The sequence below is a fragment of the Martes martes genome, assembly GCF_963455335.1.
Source record: "Martes martes genome assembly, chromosome: 3".
Lineage (NCBI taxonomy): Eukaryota > Metazoa > Chordata > Mammalia > Carnivora > Mustelidae > Martes > Martes martes.
Genome location: NC_137890.1, coordinates 138,029,212 through 138,051,188, shown reverse-complemented (window position 1 = coordinate 138,051,188; position 21,977 = coordinate 138,029,212). Strand labels below are relative to the sequence as shown.

General features: G+C 37.6%; 1 protein-coding gene and 1 pseudogene across 9 annotated transcripts in view; both read left to right on the top strand.

The window, feature by feature from the left end:
• SLC4A10 (solute carrier family 4 member 10) overlaps nt 1-21,977 on the top strand; it is a gene marked incomplete at both ends in the record, with an annotated part of 302,735 nt that overhangs the window by 192,471 nt on the left and 88,287 nt on the right. For all 8 annotated transcript variants that reach the window (XM_080799605.1, XM_080799609.1, XM_080799604.1 and 5 more), the window contains 3 exons: nt 1,105-1,262; nt 4,898-4,985; nt 19,141-19,287. In XM_080799605.1, coding sequence (XP_080655731.1) covers nt 1,105-1,262; nt 4,898-4,985; nt 19,141-19,287 — 393 coding nt within the window. The remainder of the gene's footprint in view (nt 1-1,104; nt 1,263-4,897; nt 4,986-19,140; nt 19,288-21,977) is intronic.
• Nucleotides 20,105-21,170, top strand: LOC308339816 (UBX domain-containing protein 8-like; annotated as a pseudogene). Its single transcript has 2 exons — nt 20,105-20,586; nt 20,831-21,170. The product of its transcript is annotated as a UBX domain-containing protein 8-like (transcript).

Below are 21,977 nucleotides of genomic sequence, written 5' to 3'. Positions count from 1 at the left end.
GGTACTCATCCTTAAATTTTTTTCATTTAAAACTTCTTGGAAAAAATCTTCTCAAATCATTAAATTTGCAAAAGAAAAAAAATCTTCTTAACCTCACCTGTGTTTGCCAGAGCTCTTTTCTCTTTCTCTTGGCTATCCTGACTTTGACCTTGGGCCCCCGTTTCATTAACAGGAGAGCATAAAACCAATTACTAAGGCAGATAAACTCTTATTTTCCCTACAAACAGATACCCACAAAGAGCAACTCAAATGAATTAGAAACAAGAAATAGGCCTTGTGAAATTGACTTTAGAGTCACTGCTTGGTTTTCACAGAGGACCTGTGCATAAAAATTGATACTTACTCTTAAGAATGTTTTACAGTCATTTTCCAGAATTCACCTTTTAAGCATTTCTTCTTGTTAGTGATCACTTTTGTTTTGTGTGCATTCATTTCAATCACAGACATCTCATATCAGAAATTCAACTATGGTTCTTCAGCAATTTCAAATGTTAATACCTTTATTGTTTTCTTTACTCTGCTATATCTAAATTCTAATTTCTGATGAGAATTGAAATTGAAGAATAATCAGGCCAAATAGAGAGTGTAAAGGATATAGAAAAACTAGAAGAAAGATGGAGACTAAAGTCATAATTTATGCTGTAAGGAGAAAAATGGTCACATTTCTCTTGAAATAGGCATATTTTGAGTATTAATTGAAATGTGTACAAAATTAAGATAGCATAGTATAAATCTTCTAAATCTGTTGGTCAATACAAATTAAATTATGATTAAAAGATATTCATTTACTTGAACACATACATTTTTCTCCCTGAAAATTTCAAGATTGCTGATGCAAAGAACTCTCTTTTAAAAACATGCAATAGAGAAACTAGAGTATTCAGCTTATTTATGAGAACATAGAAAAATACACAAGAAAAAAGTTATTATTTTTAAAGGGCAAATGAGATGTTAAACTATTTTAAGACTTTATTTATGTTATATTTATGTAAACTATATTTATTTCACTTACCTTTATTGATGAATTACTGTGTATGAAGCGCTGTGCTAGGATATGATTTAGCAAATTTTGATTTCTCTTATTTTACTTTGTGATGCTCTCAGGTTGATCTGCATTTTATGAAAAAGATTCCTCCAGGTGCTGAGGCTTCAAACATCCTAGTAGGGGAGTTGGAGTTCTTGGATCGAACTGTAGTTGCGTTTGTCAGGTTGTCTCCTGCTGTGTTGCTTCAAGGACTGGCTGAAGTCCCAATTCCGACCAGGTAAAAAGTATCAGAGCATCATCTGCACTTTTCTTAAACAATTTTTTTTAAAAATAAATCCCCCCTCAAACCAAAACCAAACCAAACCAAACAAAATGGAAAAACAAGGAGTAAATATAATTTCCTTTGAAAGTTTTTTCTAGAAACTAATGTGTCATTCACAAAATCGTTTCTTCTTGTTTGTGGAAGAGGAGAAAAAATATTTCAAAAATTACTCTGTTCTTTCCTCCCTCTTCTCAAACTCCAGTGTTTTCTTTCAGGCTTGCCCATCAACTCTGAATACCCTGGTCTATATCACCATATAAATCATTTCTTATAAGGTTGGTAAAAACGGTAAAGTGTTAGGATTGCCTCAAAGATTGCATTAGACTGTAGGCTGGTCAGACTCAGAAAGGTAAAGGTTTTGAAGGCTTAGCTTACTCTTGAATGAGTCAGCCTTCCAAGTACATGTGAGTGCCATCCGTAAGAGATGTCTATCTAATATATTGTGTATTTCCATCTCAGGCACAGTATGCTTCCCATACGCAGAGTCTGAAAATCATTGGGAACAGCATTGTGGTACTATGGTTGAATTCAAATCAAAAGTACAAATTTAGGGGGCCCAGGTGGCTCAGTTGGGTGAGCGACTGCCTTTAGCTCAGGCATGATCCTGGAGTCTGAGGATGAAGTCCCGCATTGGGATCCCTGCTCAGCAGGGACCCTGCTTCTCTCTCTGACCCTCCCCCCTTCATGCTCTCTCTCTCATTCTCTCTCTCAAATAAATAAATAAATAATCTTTAAAAAAATAGTACAAATTTAATTTGATTACCGAAACTTATTTTCCATTTAACTACACATAAAAACTAACAACTTAGGGATAATACAAACCAAATCACATTGTTTATCACTTATCTCTATTTCATAGATGAAATATATGTCCAGGGGCAAAATTGTGATGAAAAAGAAGACTCTTGACTTTAGCATGTTATGTTCCTAGTAGTTCATCCAGGGGATCTTGCTTCCTTCCTTTTCCCCTCTATTAAATGGGATTTCTATATACAGACAGCATTTGTATTCCCATAGCAGAACCTACTCCATTTCCCTCACGATTGGTGCCCTTTGGTTGATGCTATGACTGTTTCAGGTCCTATTAGTATGTTTCCCCTTCCAAACACTGAATGCCTATGCCAATTTAAAATGATGCAAAGTTCAGGTGCTATGGTACTGGGTCTGTAAAAATGTTTCCTCTTATGGACCTTTGGCCTTAACTAAAAACACAGAAGATTATATCACTCTGTGCTTTGATTATGGACAAGATATTCCAAAAATATGGAACAGTTTCCCAGGAGAGGCCTCATTTCACTAGAGCTCAGCTGACTAATATTGGATTTGATGTTCAAGTACCTATCCCTGGGTCTGCATGGGGGACTCAGGTGCTTAAGAGACCAACTTTTGATTTCTGCTCAGGTAGTGATCTAAGGGTTGTGAGACTGAGCCCTGTATGTCAGACTCCATGCTGGGTGTGGTACCTGCTTAAGATTCTCTCCCACCCTCCGCTTGCACCCCACCCCTCCAACACTCACACAAAGTACCTATCCCTGAATCTGTGACAGGAACAGATTTGAAGCAGGAACCTGGTTACCACTCAGGTTATAGAAAGAAGTGTCTGTTCATCCTGTTGGAGGGCTACTCAGAGTTCTGAAATATGCCAACTTTTATTAAAAAAGAGTGACGATGTCCTGAGCACATTAAAGTGGTATCTGACTATGATTAGACTGCATTTTCTTTATACAACTTGTGACCTGTTCAGAGTTTCTGGGAATTTGGGAATTGGATTTAAGATGTCAGACTTACTAATTGTAGAGGTAGTATTTTAGTAGTTTAAAATTCTTTTCAGTCTTCCCAGCAGTGCATTCCCTTTCCACCATTTAGGAAGGTGTCTGATGAAATTCTGCGTCAATGATGGCTCTGTTTGACAAGGATAGTTCCTGTGTTTCAAAGGAAAGAAAAATTCCCAGGAGTACAGAAAAGCCTTAATAGGGTTATATACCCTCACTTTGAAAACTGTCAAGGTTTAGGTGACCTCATTTCATACTGACATAGTAAAATATCTGTGGAGAACAATGGAGGAGAAATTAGGGGCACAGGAGAGCCACTGTATAAGGAGAGATTAAAAAGACTGGACTGTTTAGTTTGGAAAGGTGAAAAATGGAAGAAGATTAGTTAGACAAATAGAATAAAGCAAGCTGTCTGAGGTTCCTAATTATTCTCTTTTAAGGGGACAAAAGGGCACACCATGAATATAATAGCAACACATAGTAAAAATGTCAGAAAATAAATTTTTAGGACTTTATAAATAGCCCATGGAGTAGAAACCTGAAAAATGGCAAGATGTACATAGGTTACAAAATTTCTTGAAAGTATTATAGTTGATAAAGCCCCTGCCACCACATTAAGCTGTTCCTGTTTTAAATTTATGGTGGGCCTTTCTGTGTAGTAGAAATTGACTTGGAATCAGGTACAGCTGACAAAAAACTAATGTCAGACTTTCTAAGACTATGTAATATATGCTTTACATAAAAACATGCACAATCGCTAAAGTTTGTAGCTAAATGAAGGGTAAGGTTATAGTATATGTTTCTTTAAAGCTTATGAAACTACGAGTCTTCACATTTAAGAGCATAAACCATTTAACAATTACAGAATATATGGCATTTAAAATTTTTCACAATTTCACTGTAGCATTGACCTTTTCAGAGACAAGACAATTACCGGTCCTCCAAAGTTAGAGCATGTACTGATTTCTTCAAAATCTCCAGTTGTGCTGGTGACTTTACTAGGCTTTCAGTCTAATTTAGATGGAATACTGCAATGCAGCCTGTATTTTTATTCCCCAATAATCAGAATTAGTAGATCATCAACTTTTTTTCTTTTCTTACTAACCGATCTTTGATTCTTGACAATAATTTTTTCAATTTAATGTAGATGTTACATATACCTACTGTTTTTTTTTTTTTTAAAGATTTTATTTATTTATTTGACAGACAGAGATCACAACAAGTAGGCAGAGAGGCAGGCAGAGAGAGAGGAGGAAGCAGGCCCCCCGCCAAACAGAGAGCCCGATGTGGGGCTCGATCCCAGGACCCTGGGATCATGACCTGAGCCGAAGGCAGAGGCTTTAACCCACTGAGCCACCCAGGCTCCCCACCTACTGCTTTTTTATTATATGTTCTTGCTTTGTTTATAATATTATATTACCTTTTTCTTCCTTACCTCATTCTATAATTTTCATATTAGTGAGTTCTTCCTTGTAATTCAGAAAGGTTTAATCATACTTTACTTTTCTCACCTTCCTCCTCTAAGGATTATAGAATCCTTAAAATTTTCACTACCTACCATGAAGGCTCTACAGGTAATTAAATGGGAAAACGCTGAGTTCAAAATAACCATGGATTTCCCTTGCTCAAGGACCTTAAGAATAAAAGTCAATCATTATAAAAATGCTTTAAAATAGTAATAAACTGTGAAAAAATATGTATTTTATACTGAAGTCCTCATCTTAAATAATTCTTTTACACTGAATCATTCTGTAACTACTGGAGTTGTTTTTTGTATTTTTACCATGAAACTTTTGTATTTTTTCTTCTTAATTACAGATTTTTGTTCATTCTTCTGGGACCCCTGGGAAAGGGTCAACAGTACCATGAGATTGGCAGATCAATTGCAACCCTAATGACAGATGAGGTATTTATTCAAGTTCATTGGGAACATTTTCCCCTACTAGGTACACTTAACTTTTGGAGTTCCTGTATTCATGACTATCTGTTGTGAATCAGATTTCTCTGTATGGAACCCCCATCCTTCTATGCTTCCACTATAAAATTTCCTTTGGAAAAATTTGTTTGAAAGGGGTAACAAATTCACACACATGAGTATAATGCTTTAAAACCTCATATTCTAAAGAAAATGATTTAGTGACACTTAGAATGTATTTATTAATATTCTCATATAGCGTATGTGCTGTTAAAGTGAGCCCCATTTTTAATATCATTAGAAATCTTGTTTTTGGCAAAATAATTTTAGGATCTGAAAAAACAATGGTAGTTTATCTGAATAGTACATACAACACCAAAAGCTATGCAACATCTATCAACTCTCTTTACAGTTGCTTGAATGTTCTTAACCTGAGAGTCTTTGAACCATTAGAGGAGCTATAGATGAACTTCAAGGGACCTATTATCTCTTCGATACAGCACACAAATTCTTTTATGTAAAAAAATTGTATGTAATTTTTTTGGACTGGAAAAAGCTTTTATCAGCTTCTCAAAGAGGTGTATGATCATAAAAAAAAAGAACATAAAAATAACATATAATTGATTTCTTGTATTTCCCAGTACCTTATGGGAATCTGTTGTTAAAAAGTGGATGCAAAAGATCACAGAAGGGTCATATATTCAAAATTCAGTAGTAAATAATGAACAGGTTATGCATTTTTTAGAATCTCATCTAAATAATTTAATGTATTTATTGAAATACTTTGGCTTTGGATACTTGAAAATCTGCAAAAAGAGTGGATTACTATTGTATATAACTTTTCCTAGGTTTATGAAATCTGAAAAATTTGAACTTGTCTTGGTGATGTAAATTCTATTATATCTGTCCAAATTACGTTTTATGGTTTTGTATGGATCTGTTATTGTATTTATACATAGGAAACCAAAAGCTAGAAGAAAAACACATTTTTCATCAATTTGAGAAAGAATCAACTTAATGAGTGTATTCATTTCCTATGGCTGCCATAGAAACTTACCACAAAGTGGGTGATTAAAACAAGAGTAATTTATTTTCTCACATTTTGGAGGACCAGAAGTGTGAAGTCAGGGTGTCAGCGGGAGAGCCACATTCTCTCTGAAGGCTCTAGGGGCAAATGCTTCCTTGTCTCTCCAGCTTCTGGTGGCTCCTGGGGTTTCTTGACTTGTGGTGGCAAAATTCTAATCTCTACCTCCATCTTTACAAGATCTTCTTCCTTGTGCCTCTGTGTGTCTCCTCCCTTTCTGTCTCTTATAAGGATACTCATCATTGGGTACAGGGCCCACCCTAATCTAGGATGATTTTATCTTGTGATCCTTACCTTCATTACATCTGCAAAGACCCTTATTCCAAATAAGGTCACATTCTAAGGTTCAGGTGGCCATGTTTTGAGAGGTCACTACTCAGTTCTCCACAGTATCACATTATTGAGGGAATCTGGAAGAAAACAGAAATTGGAAAAGGGCTTCACGAGGACCACAAACCTGCTCTAGTAGAATTCTCTTGAGAAGACACTCATGGTATCTTTGCTTTTAGTGTTTCCATATTGCTTAATATTTTGCGGTTATTACAGTTTTGCAAAATATATGGCACTGTGATTTGCAGTCCACAATTTAAGTGTTGTCACTTTTATGCACGTATATTTCATGTTATATTATGTTTCCATATCTACTACATTAGGAAATAAGGTATTTCTGGGACATGGGGTATATTGTATGGTGAGAGGAGCATGCTGCATCATGGGAGGTTCACATATACTTAAGGTATCTTTCTTCCTAATTCTTCTCTTTCTCAATTAGAAGTCAAGATTTTCTTAACAGAAAGATGTCAGTTCCAAAGTTTTTTTGACTAATCAAGTGGCCATGGAACTACAGGGAAGCATCCATGTTTTTTTAAATTATAGATTTAGAGTGAGAGCAGAGAAAGGATTTCCATCTATTTCCTTGACTAATAAGAACTACCCAATTTGTGAGCAAGCAGTTGCCACCTAAGCACAGGCTCAAACATAAATTTCTTCAACTTGAAAGTTTAGAGGCTAGTTTTAAGGCGATTTGTAAGTCTCTGTGAGCAGTGGGATAGGGAAGCAGAAATAGCCAGAAAGTTACTCCAGAAAATGAGAACAATTGGTTATAATAATAGACCCATTGAGTATCAAAAAAAAGAAGAAGAAGAAGTTTAAATGCTTTTAAAAGAGAAAGAACTTTTTTTGGGGTTCAAAACCCAAGTAGAGAAGTTGTTCTGCTTATCTAATTGCTTTGAAGGCAATGAATACTTAACTCATTAAGAGTAAAATGCAATATATTGATTCATAGAGTTTATTAAGAAAGTGGTGAATCAGACTATGGTATCAAACTGTAAATTCCATGTTAGCAGTTACCACTTACTCATTTTTGTTCCCTGATTTTGTCAGGTGCTCAAATAAATATTTGTTGACTGAACTCTGGTGGTTTTTCTCCTCTCCATCCTAGAAATTTCTTGTAGGTGGTCAGTCTGTCTTTTCTTTTGTATCTTTAGACCTAGCATAGTGTCTGGTCATGACAGAGTTTAATCTTTCTTTTTTTTAATGAGTTAATGACTGAATGTGCTAGTCAGCTTAGAAATACCTCACATTGAATCAATTCAGTAAACCGTTTTCTTCCTTTCTGTTAAGCGTTGCTAGCGATAAATCATATGATTTTGCTTATTGGCACTACTGCCAATGTATTTATCCCTTAACATTCTTAAACATTATTAAGCAAGCCAAATCACTTTTGTTTATATAAATAGTATGCTGCTATTTTTCATAATAGAACTTAAAACTGAGAATTTAAAAAAATATGTATTTATATAATTCATTTAAAAATAATAAAATGAGTATATACTAACATAAATGACAGTTTTATGAAAACAAAAGGAAATACAAAAACAAAAAAATTACTAAGAGTGGCATTGTTTTTTTTCTTCTTCTTCTGGAATTTTTTGCCAAGAATTTTCTCTATTACCCAGATTTCAAGTCAACAGTGACTCTTTCTGTTCAATCAACAAACATGCCCAAATATAGTAGTTACTTAGGAAGTACATATTCAATAAATGTCCAGGTTTTTCCCATCCTTAAAAGGAAATCCCTCACGGCTTCACATAGCATCTACCATTGAAGAACTGTTGACTGAATCTGAATTTCAAAAGCTTTGAAGGAGTGGAATCTTCCTGGACATGGTTATTTTGGCTTCATACATCTCAGTGTATTATAGCCTGATTTTTGTCACTACCACTCCATGCAAACTGCTTTCAGTAAGGTCACTGTTTATAGAATATGCTATTCTGTGTTCAGCACTCATGTCTCTTAATCTTCTATTGGCATCTCACTTTATTGAACATCTCTTCTTTATTTTTTTTCTGCAAAGAGCAACTAAAATTAATTGTGTGCTTTGTTTTGAAACTAAAACATTGAAATGCATACTATTGCTTACCCCAAGGTCATAAATAGTCTTTTATTTTAGTTCAATGAGTTTTATACTTTTTCTCTCATATGTAAGTTTTTTTAATAAGTTTTTAGTATACCTGGAATTGCTTTTCATGTGGGAGGTGGGTAAAGATCCAGTTTCATTTTTATTAAATAATCACTTGGCTTGGCACCATTTACTGGCTAGTCCATAATTTATTCAATTGTTAGCAATGAGTGCTTTTCAAAAAAACAAACAAAAAACCCCACCCATCTCTGTGTCATCACTATTTTAATTACAATATCTTTACTGTAATAAGTCTTGGTCTCTAGTAGGACAAATTACTCCTTCACTTTGTTCTTTATTAATTCATTCAATAAATATTTATTGAATTTGAACTATTTATCAGGTACTCTTGCAGTTCTGGGGCTCTATCAGTGAACAAAATAGACAAAAGCTTTTTCTTTCACTGAGCTAATAGTCTAGTGATAAGATGAACTAACACATAAATAAGTAAAATATATGGTATGTGGTCATAAATGCTATGGAGGAAACTACCAAAGCAGGGAAGGGAGATTGGGGTGGAATGGGGAGAGTTGCAAGTTAAAATCAGGAACCTAAAAGAGGAGAGGGAGCAAGCTATTCAAATATCTGAGGAAGGAGCTTCCCAAGCAAAAGGATAAACAAGGGATAATGCTTTTAGACAGGAGATGCCAGGGATATCTGGGGAACAGCAAAAAGGACAACAAGACTGGGCAGGAGGGAGAAAGGGAGAGGGCAGTAGGCAATGAGGTCAAAGAGACAGTGGGCCAATCTGTGTAGGGTATTTGTACGTCATATAAGGACTTTGATTTGGAAAGCAAATGGAAGGTTTAGAGTAGAGAAATGACATGATTTATCTCACATCTTAAAAGCATCACTTGGCTTGTGGAAGAGCAAGGGGGAAAAACAGAGACACCACTTAAGAGGCGTTGCAACAATTTAGGCAAGCAATGGTGAAGGGAGAGACACCAAGGCAATTCCACTTAAAATCCCATTGGGGTTTATTAAGGAGCTTGATAAGCTTATTCTAAGAAATACATGGAAGAACAAAGGTCCAAAAATAGTAAAAGCAGGCTTGAAGGAAACAAATACACTTACTGAGGTTTCCTCCTATTTCATTGCTGGTTTTTTCTCAGTCTCCTTTTCTGGATCCTTCCCACCTACTGCATTGATGGGAAATTTGTTTCTTTTTTTTTTTTTTTTTTTTTTTTTTTTTTTTTTAATTTTTTTATTTTAATAAACATATAATGTATTTTTATCCCCAGGGGTACAGGTCTGTGAATCGTCTGGTTTACACATTTCACAGCACTCATCATAGCACATACCCTCCCCAATGTCCATTTCCCCACCACCCTCTCCCATCCCCCTTCCCCCCCGCAACCCTCAGTCTGTTTCTTGAGATTGAGTCTTTTATGGTTTGTCTCCCTCCCAATCCCATCTTTTCATTTTTTCTTTTCCTACCTCCCCCCAACCCCCCCCACCTTGCATCTCCACTTCCTCATATCAAAGAGATCATATGATAGTTGTCTTTCTCCGATTGACTTATTTCGCTAAGCATGATACCCTCTAGTTCCATCCACGTCGTCGCAAATGGCAAGATTTCATGTCTTTTGATGGCTGCATAGTATTCCATTGTGTATATATACCACATCTTCTTTATCCATTCATCTGTTGATGGACATCTAGGCGCTTTCCACAGTTTGGCTATTGTGGACATTGCTGCTATAAACATTCGGGTGCACGTGCCCCTTCGGAGCACCACATTTGTATCTTTAGGATATATACCCAGGAGTGCAATTGCTGGGTCGTAGGGTAGCTCTATTTTCAGTTTTTTGAGGAACCTCCACACTGTTTTCCAGAGTGGTTGCACCAGCTTGCATTCCCACCAACAGTGTAGGAGGGTTCCCCTCTCTCCGCATCCTCGCCAGCATCTGTCATTTCTTGACTTGTTAATTTTAGCCATTCTGACTGGTGTGAGGTGGTATCTCATTGTGGTTTTGATTTGTATTTCCCTGATGCCGAGTGATGTGGAGCATTTTTTCATGTGTCTGTTGGCCATCTGGATGTCTTCCTTGCAGAAATGTCTGTTCATGTCCTCTGCCCATTTCTTGACTGGATTATTTGTTCTTTGGGTATTGAGTTTGATAAGCTCTTTATAGATTTTGGATACGAGCCCTTTATCTGATATGTCGTTTGCAAATATCTTCTCCCATTCTGTCAGTTGTCTTTTGGTTTTGTTAACTGTTTCCTTTGCTGTGCAAAAGCTTTTGATCTTGATGAAATCCCAATAGTTCATTTTTGCCCTTGCTTCTGTTGCCTTTGGCGATGTTCCTAGGAAGAAGTTGCTGCGGTGGAGGTCAAAGAGGTTGCTGCCTGCATTGTCCTCAAGGATTTTGATAGATTCCTTTCGCACATTGAGGTCCTTCACCCACTTTGAGTCTATTTTCGTGTGTGGTGTAAGGAAATAGTCCAATTTCATTTTTCTGCATGTGGCTGTCCAATTTTCCCAGCACCATTTGTTGAAGAGGCTGTCTTTTTTCCATTGGATATTCTTTCCTGCTTTGTCGAAGATTAGTTGACCATAGAGTTGAGGGTCTATTTCTGGGCTCTCTATTCTGTTCCATTGGTCTATATGTCTGTTTTTGTGCCAGTACCATACTGTCTTGATGATGACAGCTTTGTAATAGAGCTTGAAGTCTGGAATTGTGATACCACCGACTTTGGCTTTCTTTTTCAATATTCCTTTGGCTATTCGAGGTCTTTTCTGGTTCCATATAAATTTTAGGATTATTTGTTCTATTTCTTTGAAAAAAATGGATGGGATTTTGATAGGGATTGCATTAAATGTGTAGATTGCTTTAGGTAAAATAGACATTTTCACAATATTTGTTCTTCCAATCCATGAGCATGGAATATTTTTCCATTTCTTTGTGTCTTCCTCAATTTCTTTCATGAGTACTTTATAGTTTTCTGAGTATAGATTCTTTGCCTCTTTGGTTAGATTTATTCCTAGGTATCTTATGGTTTTGGGTACGATTGTAAATGGGACTGACTCCTCAATTTCTCTTTCTTCTGTCTTGTTGTTAGTGTAAAGAAATGCGACTGATTTCTGTGCATTGACTTTATATCCTGACACTTTACTGAATTCCTGTATAAGTTCTAGCAGTTTTGGAGTGGAGCCTTTTGGGTTTTCCACATATAGTATCATATCATCTGCAAAGAGTGATAGTTTGACTTCTTCTTTGCCGATTTGGATGCCTTTAATTTCTTTTTGTTGTCTGATTGCTGAGGCTAGGACTTCTAGTACTATATTGAACAGCAGTGGTGATAACGGACATCCCTGCCGTGTTCCTGACCTTAGCGGAAAAGCTTTCAGTTTTTCTCCATTGAGAATGATATTTGCGGTGGGTTTTTCATAGATGGCTTTGATAATGTTGAGGTATGTGCCTTCTATCCCTACACTTTGAAGAGTTTTAATCAGGAAGGGATGCTGCACTTTGTCAAACGCTTTTTCAGCATCTATTGAGAGTATCATATGGTTCTTACTCTTTCTTTTATTAATGTATTGTATCACATTGATGGATTTGCGGATGTTGAACCAACCTTGCAGCCCTGGAATAAATCCCACTTGGTCGTGGTGAATAATCCTTTTAATGTACTGTTGGATCCTATTGGCCAGTATTTTGGTGAGAATTTTCGCATCTGTGTTCATCAAGGATATTGGTCTGTAATTCTCTTTTTTGGTGGGATCCTTGTCTGGTTTTGGGATCAAGGTGATGCTGGCCTCATAGAATGAGTTTGGAAGTTTTCCTTCCATTTCTATTTTTTGGAACAGTTTCAGGAGAATAGGAATTAATTCTTCTTTAAATGTTTGGTAGAATTCCCCTGGGAAGCCATCTGGTCCTGGACTTTTGTTTGTTTGGAGATTTTTGATGACTGTTTCAATCTCCTTACTGGTTATGGGTCTGTTCAGGTTATCTATTTCTTCCTGGTTCAGTTGTGGTAGTTTATACATCTCTAGAAATGTATCCATTTCTTCCAGGTTGTCAAATTTGTTGCCATAGAGTTGCTCGTAGTATGTTCTTATAATTGTTTGTATTTCTTTGGTGTTGGTTGTGATCTCTCCTCTTTCATTCATGATTTTATTTATTTGCGTCCTTTCTCTTTTCTTTTTGATAAGTCTGGCCAGGGGCTTATCAATCTTATTAATTCTTTCAAAGAACCAGCTCCTAGTTTTGTTGATTTGTTCTATTGTTTTTTTAGTTTCTATTTCATTGATTTCTGCTCTGATCTTTATAATTTCTCTTCTCCTGCTGGGTTTAGGCTTTCTTTGTTGTTCTCTCTCCAGCTCCTTTAGGTGTAGGGTTAGGTTGTGTATTTGAGACCTTTCTTGTTTCTTGAGAAAGGCTTGCACTGCTATATATTTTCCTCTCAGGACTGCCTTTGTTGTGTCCCACAGATTTTGAACTGTTGTGTTTTCATTATCATTTGTTTCCATGAATTTTTTCAATTCTTCTTTAATTTCCTGGTTGACCCATTCATTTTTTAGAAGGATGCTGTTTAGTCTCCATGTATTTGCGTTCTTTCCAAATTTCCTCTTGTGATTGAGTTCGAGCTTCAGAGCATTGTGGTCTGAAAATATGCAGGGAATGATCTCGATCTTTTGGTACCGATTGAGACCTGATTTATGACCCAGGATGTGGTCTATTCTGGAGAATGTTCCATGTGCACTAGAGAAGAATGTATATTCTGTTGCTTTGGGATGGAATGTTCTGAATATATCTGTGATGTCCATCTGGTCCAGTGTGTCATTTAAGGCCTTTATTTCCTTGTTGATCTTTTGCTTAGATGATCTGTCCATTTCAGTGAGGGGAGTGTTAAAGTCCCCTGCTATTATTGTATTACTGTCGATGTATTTCTTTGATTTTGTTATTAATTGGTTTATATAGTTGGCTGCTCCCATGTTAGGGGCATAGATGTTTAAGATTGTTAGATCTTCTTGTTGGACAGACCCTTTGAGTATGATATAGTGTCCTTCCTCATCTCTTATTATAGTCTTTGGCTTAAAATCTAATTGATCTGATATAAGGATTGCCACCCCAGCTTTCTTCTGATGTCCATTAGCATGGTACATTGTTTTCCACCCCCTCACTTTAAATCTGGAGGTGTCTTCGGGTCTAAAATGAGTTTCTTGGAGGCAGCATATGGATGGGTTTTGTTTTTTTATCCATTCTGATACCCTGTGTCTTTTGATTGGGGCATTTAGCTCATTAACATTCAGGGTAACTATTGAGAGATATGAATTTAGTGCCATTGTATTGCCTGTAAGATGATTGTTACTGTATATTGTTTCTGTTTCTTTCTGATCTACTACTTTTAGGGTCTCTCTTTGCTTAGAGGACCCCTTTCAATATTTCCTGTAGAGCTGGTTTGGTGTTTGCAAATTCTTTCAGCTTTTGTTTGTCCTGGAAGCTCTTTATCTCTCCTTCTATTTTCAATGATAGCCTAGCCGGATATAGTATTCTTGGCTGCATGTTTTTCTCGTTTAGTGCTCTGAATATATCATGCCAGTTCTTTCTGGCCTGCCAGGTCTCTGTGGATAGGTCCGCTGCCAATCTAATGTTTTTACCCTTGTATGTTACAGACTTCTTTTCCCGGGCTGCTTTCAGGATTTTCTCTTTGTCACTAAGACTTGTAAATTTTACTATCAGGTGACGAGGTGTGGACCTATTTTTATTGATTTTGAGGGGCGTTCTTAGCATCTCCTGGATTTTGATGTTTGTTCCCTTTGCCATATTAGGGAAATTCTCTCCAATAATTGTCTCCAATATACCTTCTGCTCCCCTCTCTCTTTCTTCTTCTTCTGGAATCCCAATTATTCTAATGTTGTGTCGTCTTATGGTGTCACTTATCTCTCGAATCCTCTCCTCGTGTTCCAGTAGTTGTTTGTCTCTCTTTTGCTCAGCTTCTTTATTCTCTGTCATTTGGTCTTCTATGTCACTAATTCTTTCTTCTGCCTCATTTATCCTGGCAGTGAGAGCTTCCATTTTTGATTGCACCTCATGAATAGCTTTTTTGATTTCAACTTGGTTAGATTTTAGTTCTTTTATTTCTCCAGAAAGGGCTTTTATCTCTCCGGAGAGGGTTTCTCTAATATCTTCTATGCCTTTTTCGAGCCCGGCTAGAACCTTGAGAATTGTCATTCTGAACTCTAGATCTGTCATGCTACCTATGTCTGTATTGATTAGGTCTCCAGCCTTCGGTACGGCCTCTTGTTCTTTTTTTTGAGGTGAGTTTTTCCGCCTTGTCATTTTGTCCAGGTAGGATTTGCTTTCTCCTGCTGTGGAATTCCGCTGTTCTTGGTGACTGAAGTTGGTTTTGGATGGTTTCTTGTTGATCTTCTGGGGGAGGGGCCTGTTGTAGTGATTCTCAAGTGTCTTTGCCGCAGGCGGAATTGCACCGCCCTTGCCAGGGGCCGGGCTAAGGAATCCGCTCGGGTTCGCTTTCGGGAGCTTTTGTTCCCTGAGCGCTTTCCGTAGAGTTCCGGAGGACGGGAATGAAGATGGCGGCCTCCCAATCTCTCGGCCCAGAGGAGCCGAGAGCTTGGGGTTCCGCTCCTCAGTGCGCTCTCAGAGCAAAGCGCCCAATAGCCCCGCCTCCCTGGCTTGCGGTCGCGCCTCGAGGAAAGCAGTCAATTGTTGGAGCTGGAGAAAAGCGCCGGGTCGCTTTTGTCTCCGTGGCCTCCGGCCGCGCTCCGAGCCCACCCAGCCTGCGACCGGCACAAGGTAACCCCGGGCTTAGAGCTCACTCCTCGGCTTTGTCGCTATAGCCGGCTTCCCCGCTCTAATACCTGCGAGCTCTGCGGCACTCAGACACCCCCAGTCCTTCTGTGACCCCGCGGGTCCTGGGGTTATGCTGACCCCGCCTGGGTTTCCCCCCAGTTTAGCCTCTGGAGCGATGTCTCCCAGTGGAGCCGACTTTTAAAAGTCCCGATTTTGTGCTCCGTCGCTCCGCCGCTTGCCGGGTGCCGGCCCCTCCCCCCGGGGTCTATCTTCCCGTCGCTTTGGATTCACTTCTCCGCAGGTCCTACCTTTCAGAAAGTGATCGATTTTCTGTTTCTGGGATTGTTGCTCTTCTTCTCTTCGATTTCCCGTTGGATTTATAGGTGTTCACAATGGTTAGATAAGCTATCTAGCTGATCTCCTGCTACCCGATGTCGTCTCAGCCTGCTACTTCTCCGCCATCTTGACTCCCCCCGGGAAATTTGTTTCTTAATTACCCACTCTGGTTCCTACATTATCAGTTTCTCCCTCCCTACTACATCATTTCTATCACCTTACAAAAGATGATCTGGAATCTCCTGTCTCTGAAGAAGAAGAGAAAGGAAGGGAGGAAGAGAGGCAGGGATGGAGGAAAAAATGGGTGGATGGATGGAAGGAAGAATGGGAAGGAGGAAGAAGGAAGGAAAGAAGGGACAGTTCCTAGTTGTGCGATGGAAATTAAAACTATGGAGGTACCTGGGTGACTCAGTTGGTTAAGCACCTGCCTTCAGCTCAGGTCATGATCCCAGGATCCAGGAATGGAGCTTTGTGTCCTGCTCAGTCAGGGTTCTGCGTCTCCCTCTCCTTTTGTCCCTCCCCCTGACTTGTGCGCTTTCTCACTCTCAATCTGTCTCTCTCCCTCCAAAATGAATAAATAAAATATTTTTTAAAAATTAAAAAAAAAAATTAAAGCGATGGTCACTGGTCTTATGAAGTCATCCTTGATTCCTCTATTATCTTTCACACTCAAATCTGGTCTATCAGTAAATATTCCTGGCTCCGCTTACACAATATATCTGGAATCCTACTACTTTTGACTTTCTGAACTGTTATTACCTGGTTCTTACTCTTTTCACCTGTCCTGGGCACCATTATTACTCTATTATTGCAACAGACTCCTACTTTTTCTCTCTGCCCTTACCTACTTCATTCTGTTCTCAATACACAGTTAGAGCTACTCTTCTGCTCGGGGCCCTTAATGGCCTCTTATCTCATAATTCTTATGGTGATCTACAAAATCCTACAGGATGACTTTCTGCCCCTCTGACCTTTCCTCTCAGACCTCATTTCCTGTTGCTCTCCCTCTAGCTTACTTCTCCCCAGGATCTGGCCTCCTAGTGATTTCTCAAAAACGATGCATGTTCTCACCTGAGACTTCTCATGGCTATCCCCTCTGCCTGAAGAGCTCTTGCTTCCAATACCTTGTTTTTTGCTGAAATGTCTCACTGAGGCCTTCCTTAATCACCCTATTTAAAATTACAGCATCCCCTAGTCATACCCTTATCCCTCTTTCCTGCTTCATTTTTCTGCGTAGAATTTAACACCCTCTGACAAAATATATACTCACTATATTGCCTGTTTTCTCTCTCCCCTCCCACTAGAATGAAAGCTCATGAGGGATGGATTTTTGTTGATTTTATGCACTGCTGTATCCTTACCATATAAATAGTTTGATAAATAGTAAATGAATGCTCAGAGCTCATGTTTTAGCAGGGAAAATAAGCATTAAACAAAGAATTATGTAATTAACAATTAATTACAATAAGTAATTGTAATGAAAACTATTAAGAAAAAGAAAAGGTGTTAGGAGAGTACTAACAAGATGTCTGATCCTGTTTGAGAGGCTATCAGGGAAGGCTTCTCTTAAAAGTTTAATGAAAAAAAAGAAATTGAAAAAAAAAGAAAAAGAAAAGAAAAGTCAAACGAATGTTGATATCAGAATGTTAGGCTAGCTACATAAAGAAAAGGGAGAAGAGCTGTTTAAAGTAAATGAGTTATTGGGGAAACTGGTGATAGGAGATCAATAGTAAACAATGTTTTTAATTTAAAATCAAACAAGTTGTTATATCTCTGAGGAATTTTAAGATAATAGGAAATCAGCTGTCTTGGATGAATTTGGACATTCATTTATCTAAAACAGGTATGAGATCATGTGATCCCTTGAAGCAATTTTTAAATTAAGAGATCAACTCAAGAAAGATTTCAAGAGAGTTGCTACTAGCAGGGAAAGAGTAAAGTAGCTAAACTCTCCTTGGGATTAAAAACATTTGTAATTCTTTAGTGTCCAGATTAGGTCTCATGGCCATATAAAACTCTTTAGAAGGTAGATATCCTGAGCTATGAACTCAGTGGGTTGTGGCAGGGAAATCATTATTGTCAATATTTGACAAAATATATCTTTCCCCAAATACAACTAAACCATTAACTGTATCTTTGGTGTCTTCATTTTATCCTAAACAATGACTTTATATTTATCACACCAATGATCTTCTGTGAAAAGTTCTTGTCTGGAAAGTAAGGAGAAAGCCTTTGAAAATAATCATTACCTCTTCTTCTGCTGAAGAAGTTTAGATTAACTATCGAACCAGAAACTAATACAAATGGTCTAAAAGTAGAATAAAATATCTGAAAGCACAATTTCCCGGGAAATTTTGGAGTATGTGGTTACTGTACTATGTAGCTCAGCATAAAGAATAATTTACTAGCTCCAAGCCTGAAATATTTGTTCCATTTCATATTATATGAAATAGGAAAAGTATCAGAAATATTTCTATTATGTTTGGTATAGATTAATTTTTCCAATTTATCTTTATTTTTACTTTCTTCATTTGTTATGTTAAGTATATTTGTCTTCTGTGTGTTAGTCAGAAGAGATTCGGCTACACTGCAGGAATGACCACCTCCAACCTCAGTGGTTTAAAACAATAAGGATTTCCTTCTATCATGCTGTGCGACTGTCATGGGTTGGCAGCAAGGCTCTGCTCATCACGGTCCCTCAGGCACCCAGGCCCATAAATGCTCCATCTCGACTTGCTTTTTCTCAGTCACTATGGCACACAAAAGGAAATGTGTTAACTTACACACTGATTATCATTACCTCGACTTGAAAGTGACATATATATACCTGAATCAGACACACCTAACCCCAGTATCGAAGAAGGCAAAGAGTGAAATCTCCCCCAGTGTCTAGGAGATATCCAGTGTCCATCATAGCCTAAAGGACTACCACAGTATGCATGTGTGTATGTGTGAATGGAACTCACCTTGAATGGAAATATGCTTGCTGTACTCCATAGATATGATATATACCCAGAGACTACTAATTTATAACTTTATTATTATTAAAAAATTCAAACAAAATAAACCTTTTTAATTGGTTTATATGTTCCAACATATAAATATTGCTAAAATTTTTAATATAGTCTATAGATGTTATCTCTATTTTTAAGCAGGGGCTTCTTTCTGAAAGTTTCGTTTACCTACACATAAATAATCTCTGGCAAACTTGAATCCTTAATTCTAGTTTAATGAGCTTCCTTTCTTACGCCTTTCCCTCTTACTCTTGTCTCCAGAAATTTCAACATTCATTCTACATTCTAAGAAAAATATATATCTATGTGCATTCATAGAATAAACTAAATTATAATTGTTTATATTAAAAATTTCTTTAGTTAGAGCTGCGTATTTCTTTAAATTGTGATCATCATATGTGAGATAACTGGGAAATGAAAACACTGAATGCCTTAAGATTTTATAATTACTTTTTAATCTTTTATTTATTGTTTTTATCTTTTCCTCCTATAGGTATTTCATGATGTTGCTTACAAAGCTAAAGATCGCAATGACTTGGTATCAGGAATCGATGAATTTTTGGATCAGGTTACTGTTCTCCCTCCTGGAGAATGGGATCCAAGCATTCGTATAGAGCCTCCCAAAAATGTTCCTTCCCAGGTATGTTTATTCGAAAATACTCTTACAAATCCTATCATTTTGTTGTCTTTTAAATACATGTACTGAAATAATATAACTCATTCAAAAGATTCAAAATGACTTGAATGATAACCTCTGTGATGTGATTTATAATAACAAATATATATTTGCCATTCATTCCCCTTTTTGGCACAGAGCTCCTAAAACCCTAGAAATTCCCTAAGTGAGGCAAGCAACAAAGGTGTCTTTTGTTATGTTAATGAGGTGACTTTTAGAACTCACCAAGGGATGGGGGTTGGTGTCCAGCAGATCCAACCATGTATTAGAGGGGTGGAATTTTCAGTCCCACCCTCTCACCTCCAGTGACTGAAGGTCACTTCTTGTTGCTATCCAACACACCTCCCTGAAAAATTTGGTATATTGATGATATGCCACTAACTCGAATGGTCCCATATGCCTGGCAAGATTTTTTTTTTTTAAGATTTTATTTATTAATTTGACAGACAGAGATCACAAGTAGGCAGAGAAGCAGGTAGAGAGAGAGGAGGAAGCAGGCTCCCTGCTGAGCAGAGAGCCCGATGTGGGGCTCAACCTCAGGACCCTGAGCCGAAGGCAGAGAGTTTAACCCACTGAGCCACCCAGGCGCCCCTGCCTGGGAAGATTTTAAACCTACTTTAAAACATATTACACTAGAGGAAAATTAAAATTTTAATAAAAATGTAAAATATGGCTTGAGAAAAATCCCATTGCCATCTTTCCATGTTTTGATATAGTTCTTTGAAATTGGCAAGTATTAAGAAAATTCAGCCTCTTGCCCAGATATGGGGCTTCTGCCACTATGGCTTCTCGTGGGGTTATTGGCATTTTCCTCCTCTCCACTCTTCCCTTCTCATGTCTGGAGCTCAGCGTGGGATCCCTGATCTAAGAATTAAAGATCTAATTTTGCTATATGTCCAGATTTTCTTACTGCCTGCTCTTCTTACTTTAATTATTTCTGTGACTACCTCATGGCTTAATTCATTTAAATCTTTCCAAGTGTATCTGAAAGAAGAAGAAGAGAAGAATGAGAAAAGGCAAAAATTTGTCAGAGAAAAAGAAGCAGCACAGGGTAGAAAGGCCAGTATATACATAGAGAATGTTCTAAGACCCCATCAGGAGATGAAATTGAGAAAACTGAAAGAGTGCTTTTATCAGATGATGGGTGAAACCTTGAAGTTAAGCAATGGTCATAAAATTGGGGGTGATGAAAATTTGGTGCTTGAAAATGAATAAGGCATTTTTTGAAACATCAAAGAGAGGAACAGAAACTCAATTTGCCTAATCCTTTATTTATTTATTTATTTATTTATTTATTTATTTATTTTTTGAGAGTGAGTGAGCAAGAGAGAGGGAGAGAGTGTGCCTGCATGAGCAAGGGAGAAGGGCAAAGGGAGAAAGAGAGAGAGGATCTTAAGTGGGCTCCATGCCCGTCCCCAAGCCCATTGTAGGGCTGGATCTCACGACCCTGAGGTCATGACCCAAGCAGAAATCTACATCTTGTTACTTAACTGACCAAGCCACCCAGGTGCCCCAACCAAAGTTTCACCATCTACTGAAGAGCCCACACAGAAAGAGCTTCTTGACCTACCTGAAGAATCTCCTGAAACAGCTGAAAAAGTAGTTATTGCCCTCCAGCATCCAAGTGGGTCCTGAGAAGAAAGTTTGTTTAGTCTTGCAGTTCACAGGTCTTATATGACTGGATGATGAAAATCAGGTACCATACATCCCTATGCAACCTTTTTACTTCCTTTCCCAGAGAGCTCCTGGATATGGAGGAAGCCTGGTCCCTGCAGGATATAGGAATAACTGTGGATACTATACTCAATGTGAAAAGAGAAGGAACAGGGCAACTAATTAATAAATGAGAACTACCTATACTACATAAAATCAGTTATGCCATGACCTTACAGAACACTAAAGGATTTACATTAAAGTCATGCAATACCTTGATTGAGCTCAAGGCAATAAACACTCTAATGTTGATATCCATGGGAAAGTATGGACATAAGAGATTGGAAAAGGATTGTTCTCTGCACGTAATGGTTTTTGGGATGTGCCATCTTATAATGTACCAAATGAAAACTAGATAAAAATGTGTACAGTAAGGCACTCAATAATTTCTATTTTTCTTAGCTGACATCATTTATCACTAAGTTGAAACACAGTCATATGACCTTGTTTTCTTCCTCTTCAGTCCACCTTGCCACACTGAACATTTCACTACTCAGTCAAACTCTTTAAAGTCTACCAAGTAGAAATGTTTATTCTGCCGTGTTTCTAGAAATTAAACTTTAAAGACATTCCAAAGCTCTTTAATGCTTTAAAGTTCTTTTTGATATTCATAAAATGTTAGTATCCAAAATATATAAAGAACTTATAAAACCCAATACCTAAAACCCAATAATCCAATTAAAAATGGGCAGAAGACGTGAACAGATATTTCTCCAAAGACATCCAGATGCCCAGCAGACACATAAGATACTCAACTTAACTCATTGTCAGGGAAATGCATATCAAAACACAATGAGGTATCTCATCTCACAACTGTCAGAATGGCTAAAATCAAAAACAAGAAACAACAGAGGTTTGCAAGGATGTGGAGAAAAATTACCCTATTTTACTGCTGGTGGGAATGCAAACTGGTGTAGCCACTGTGGGAAATAATATGGAGG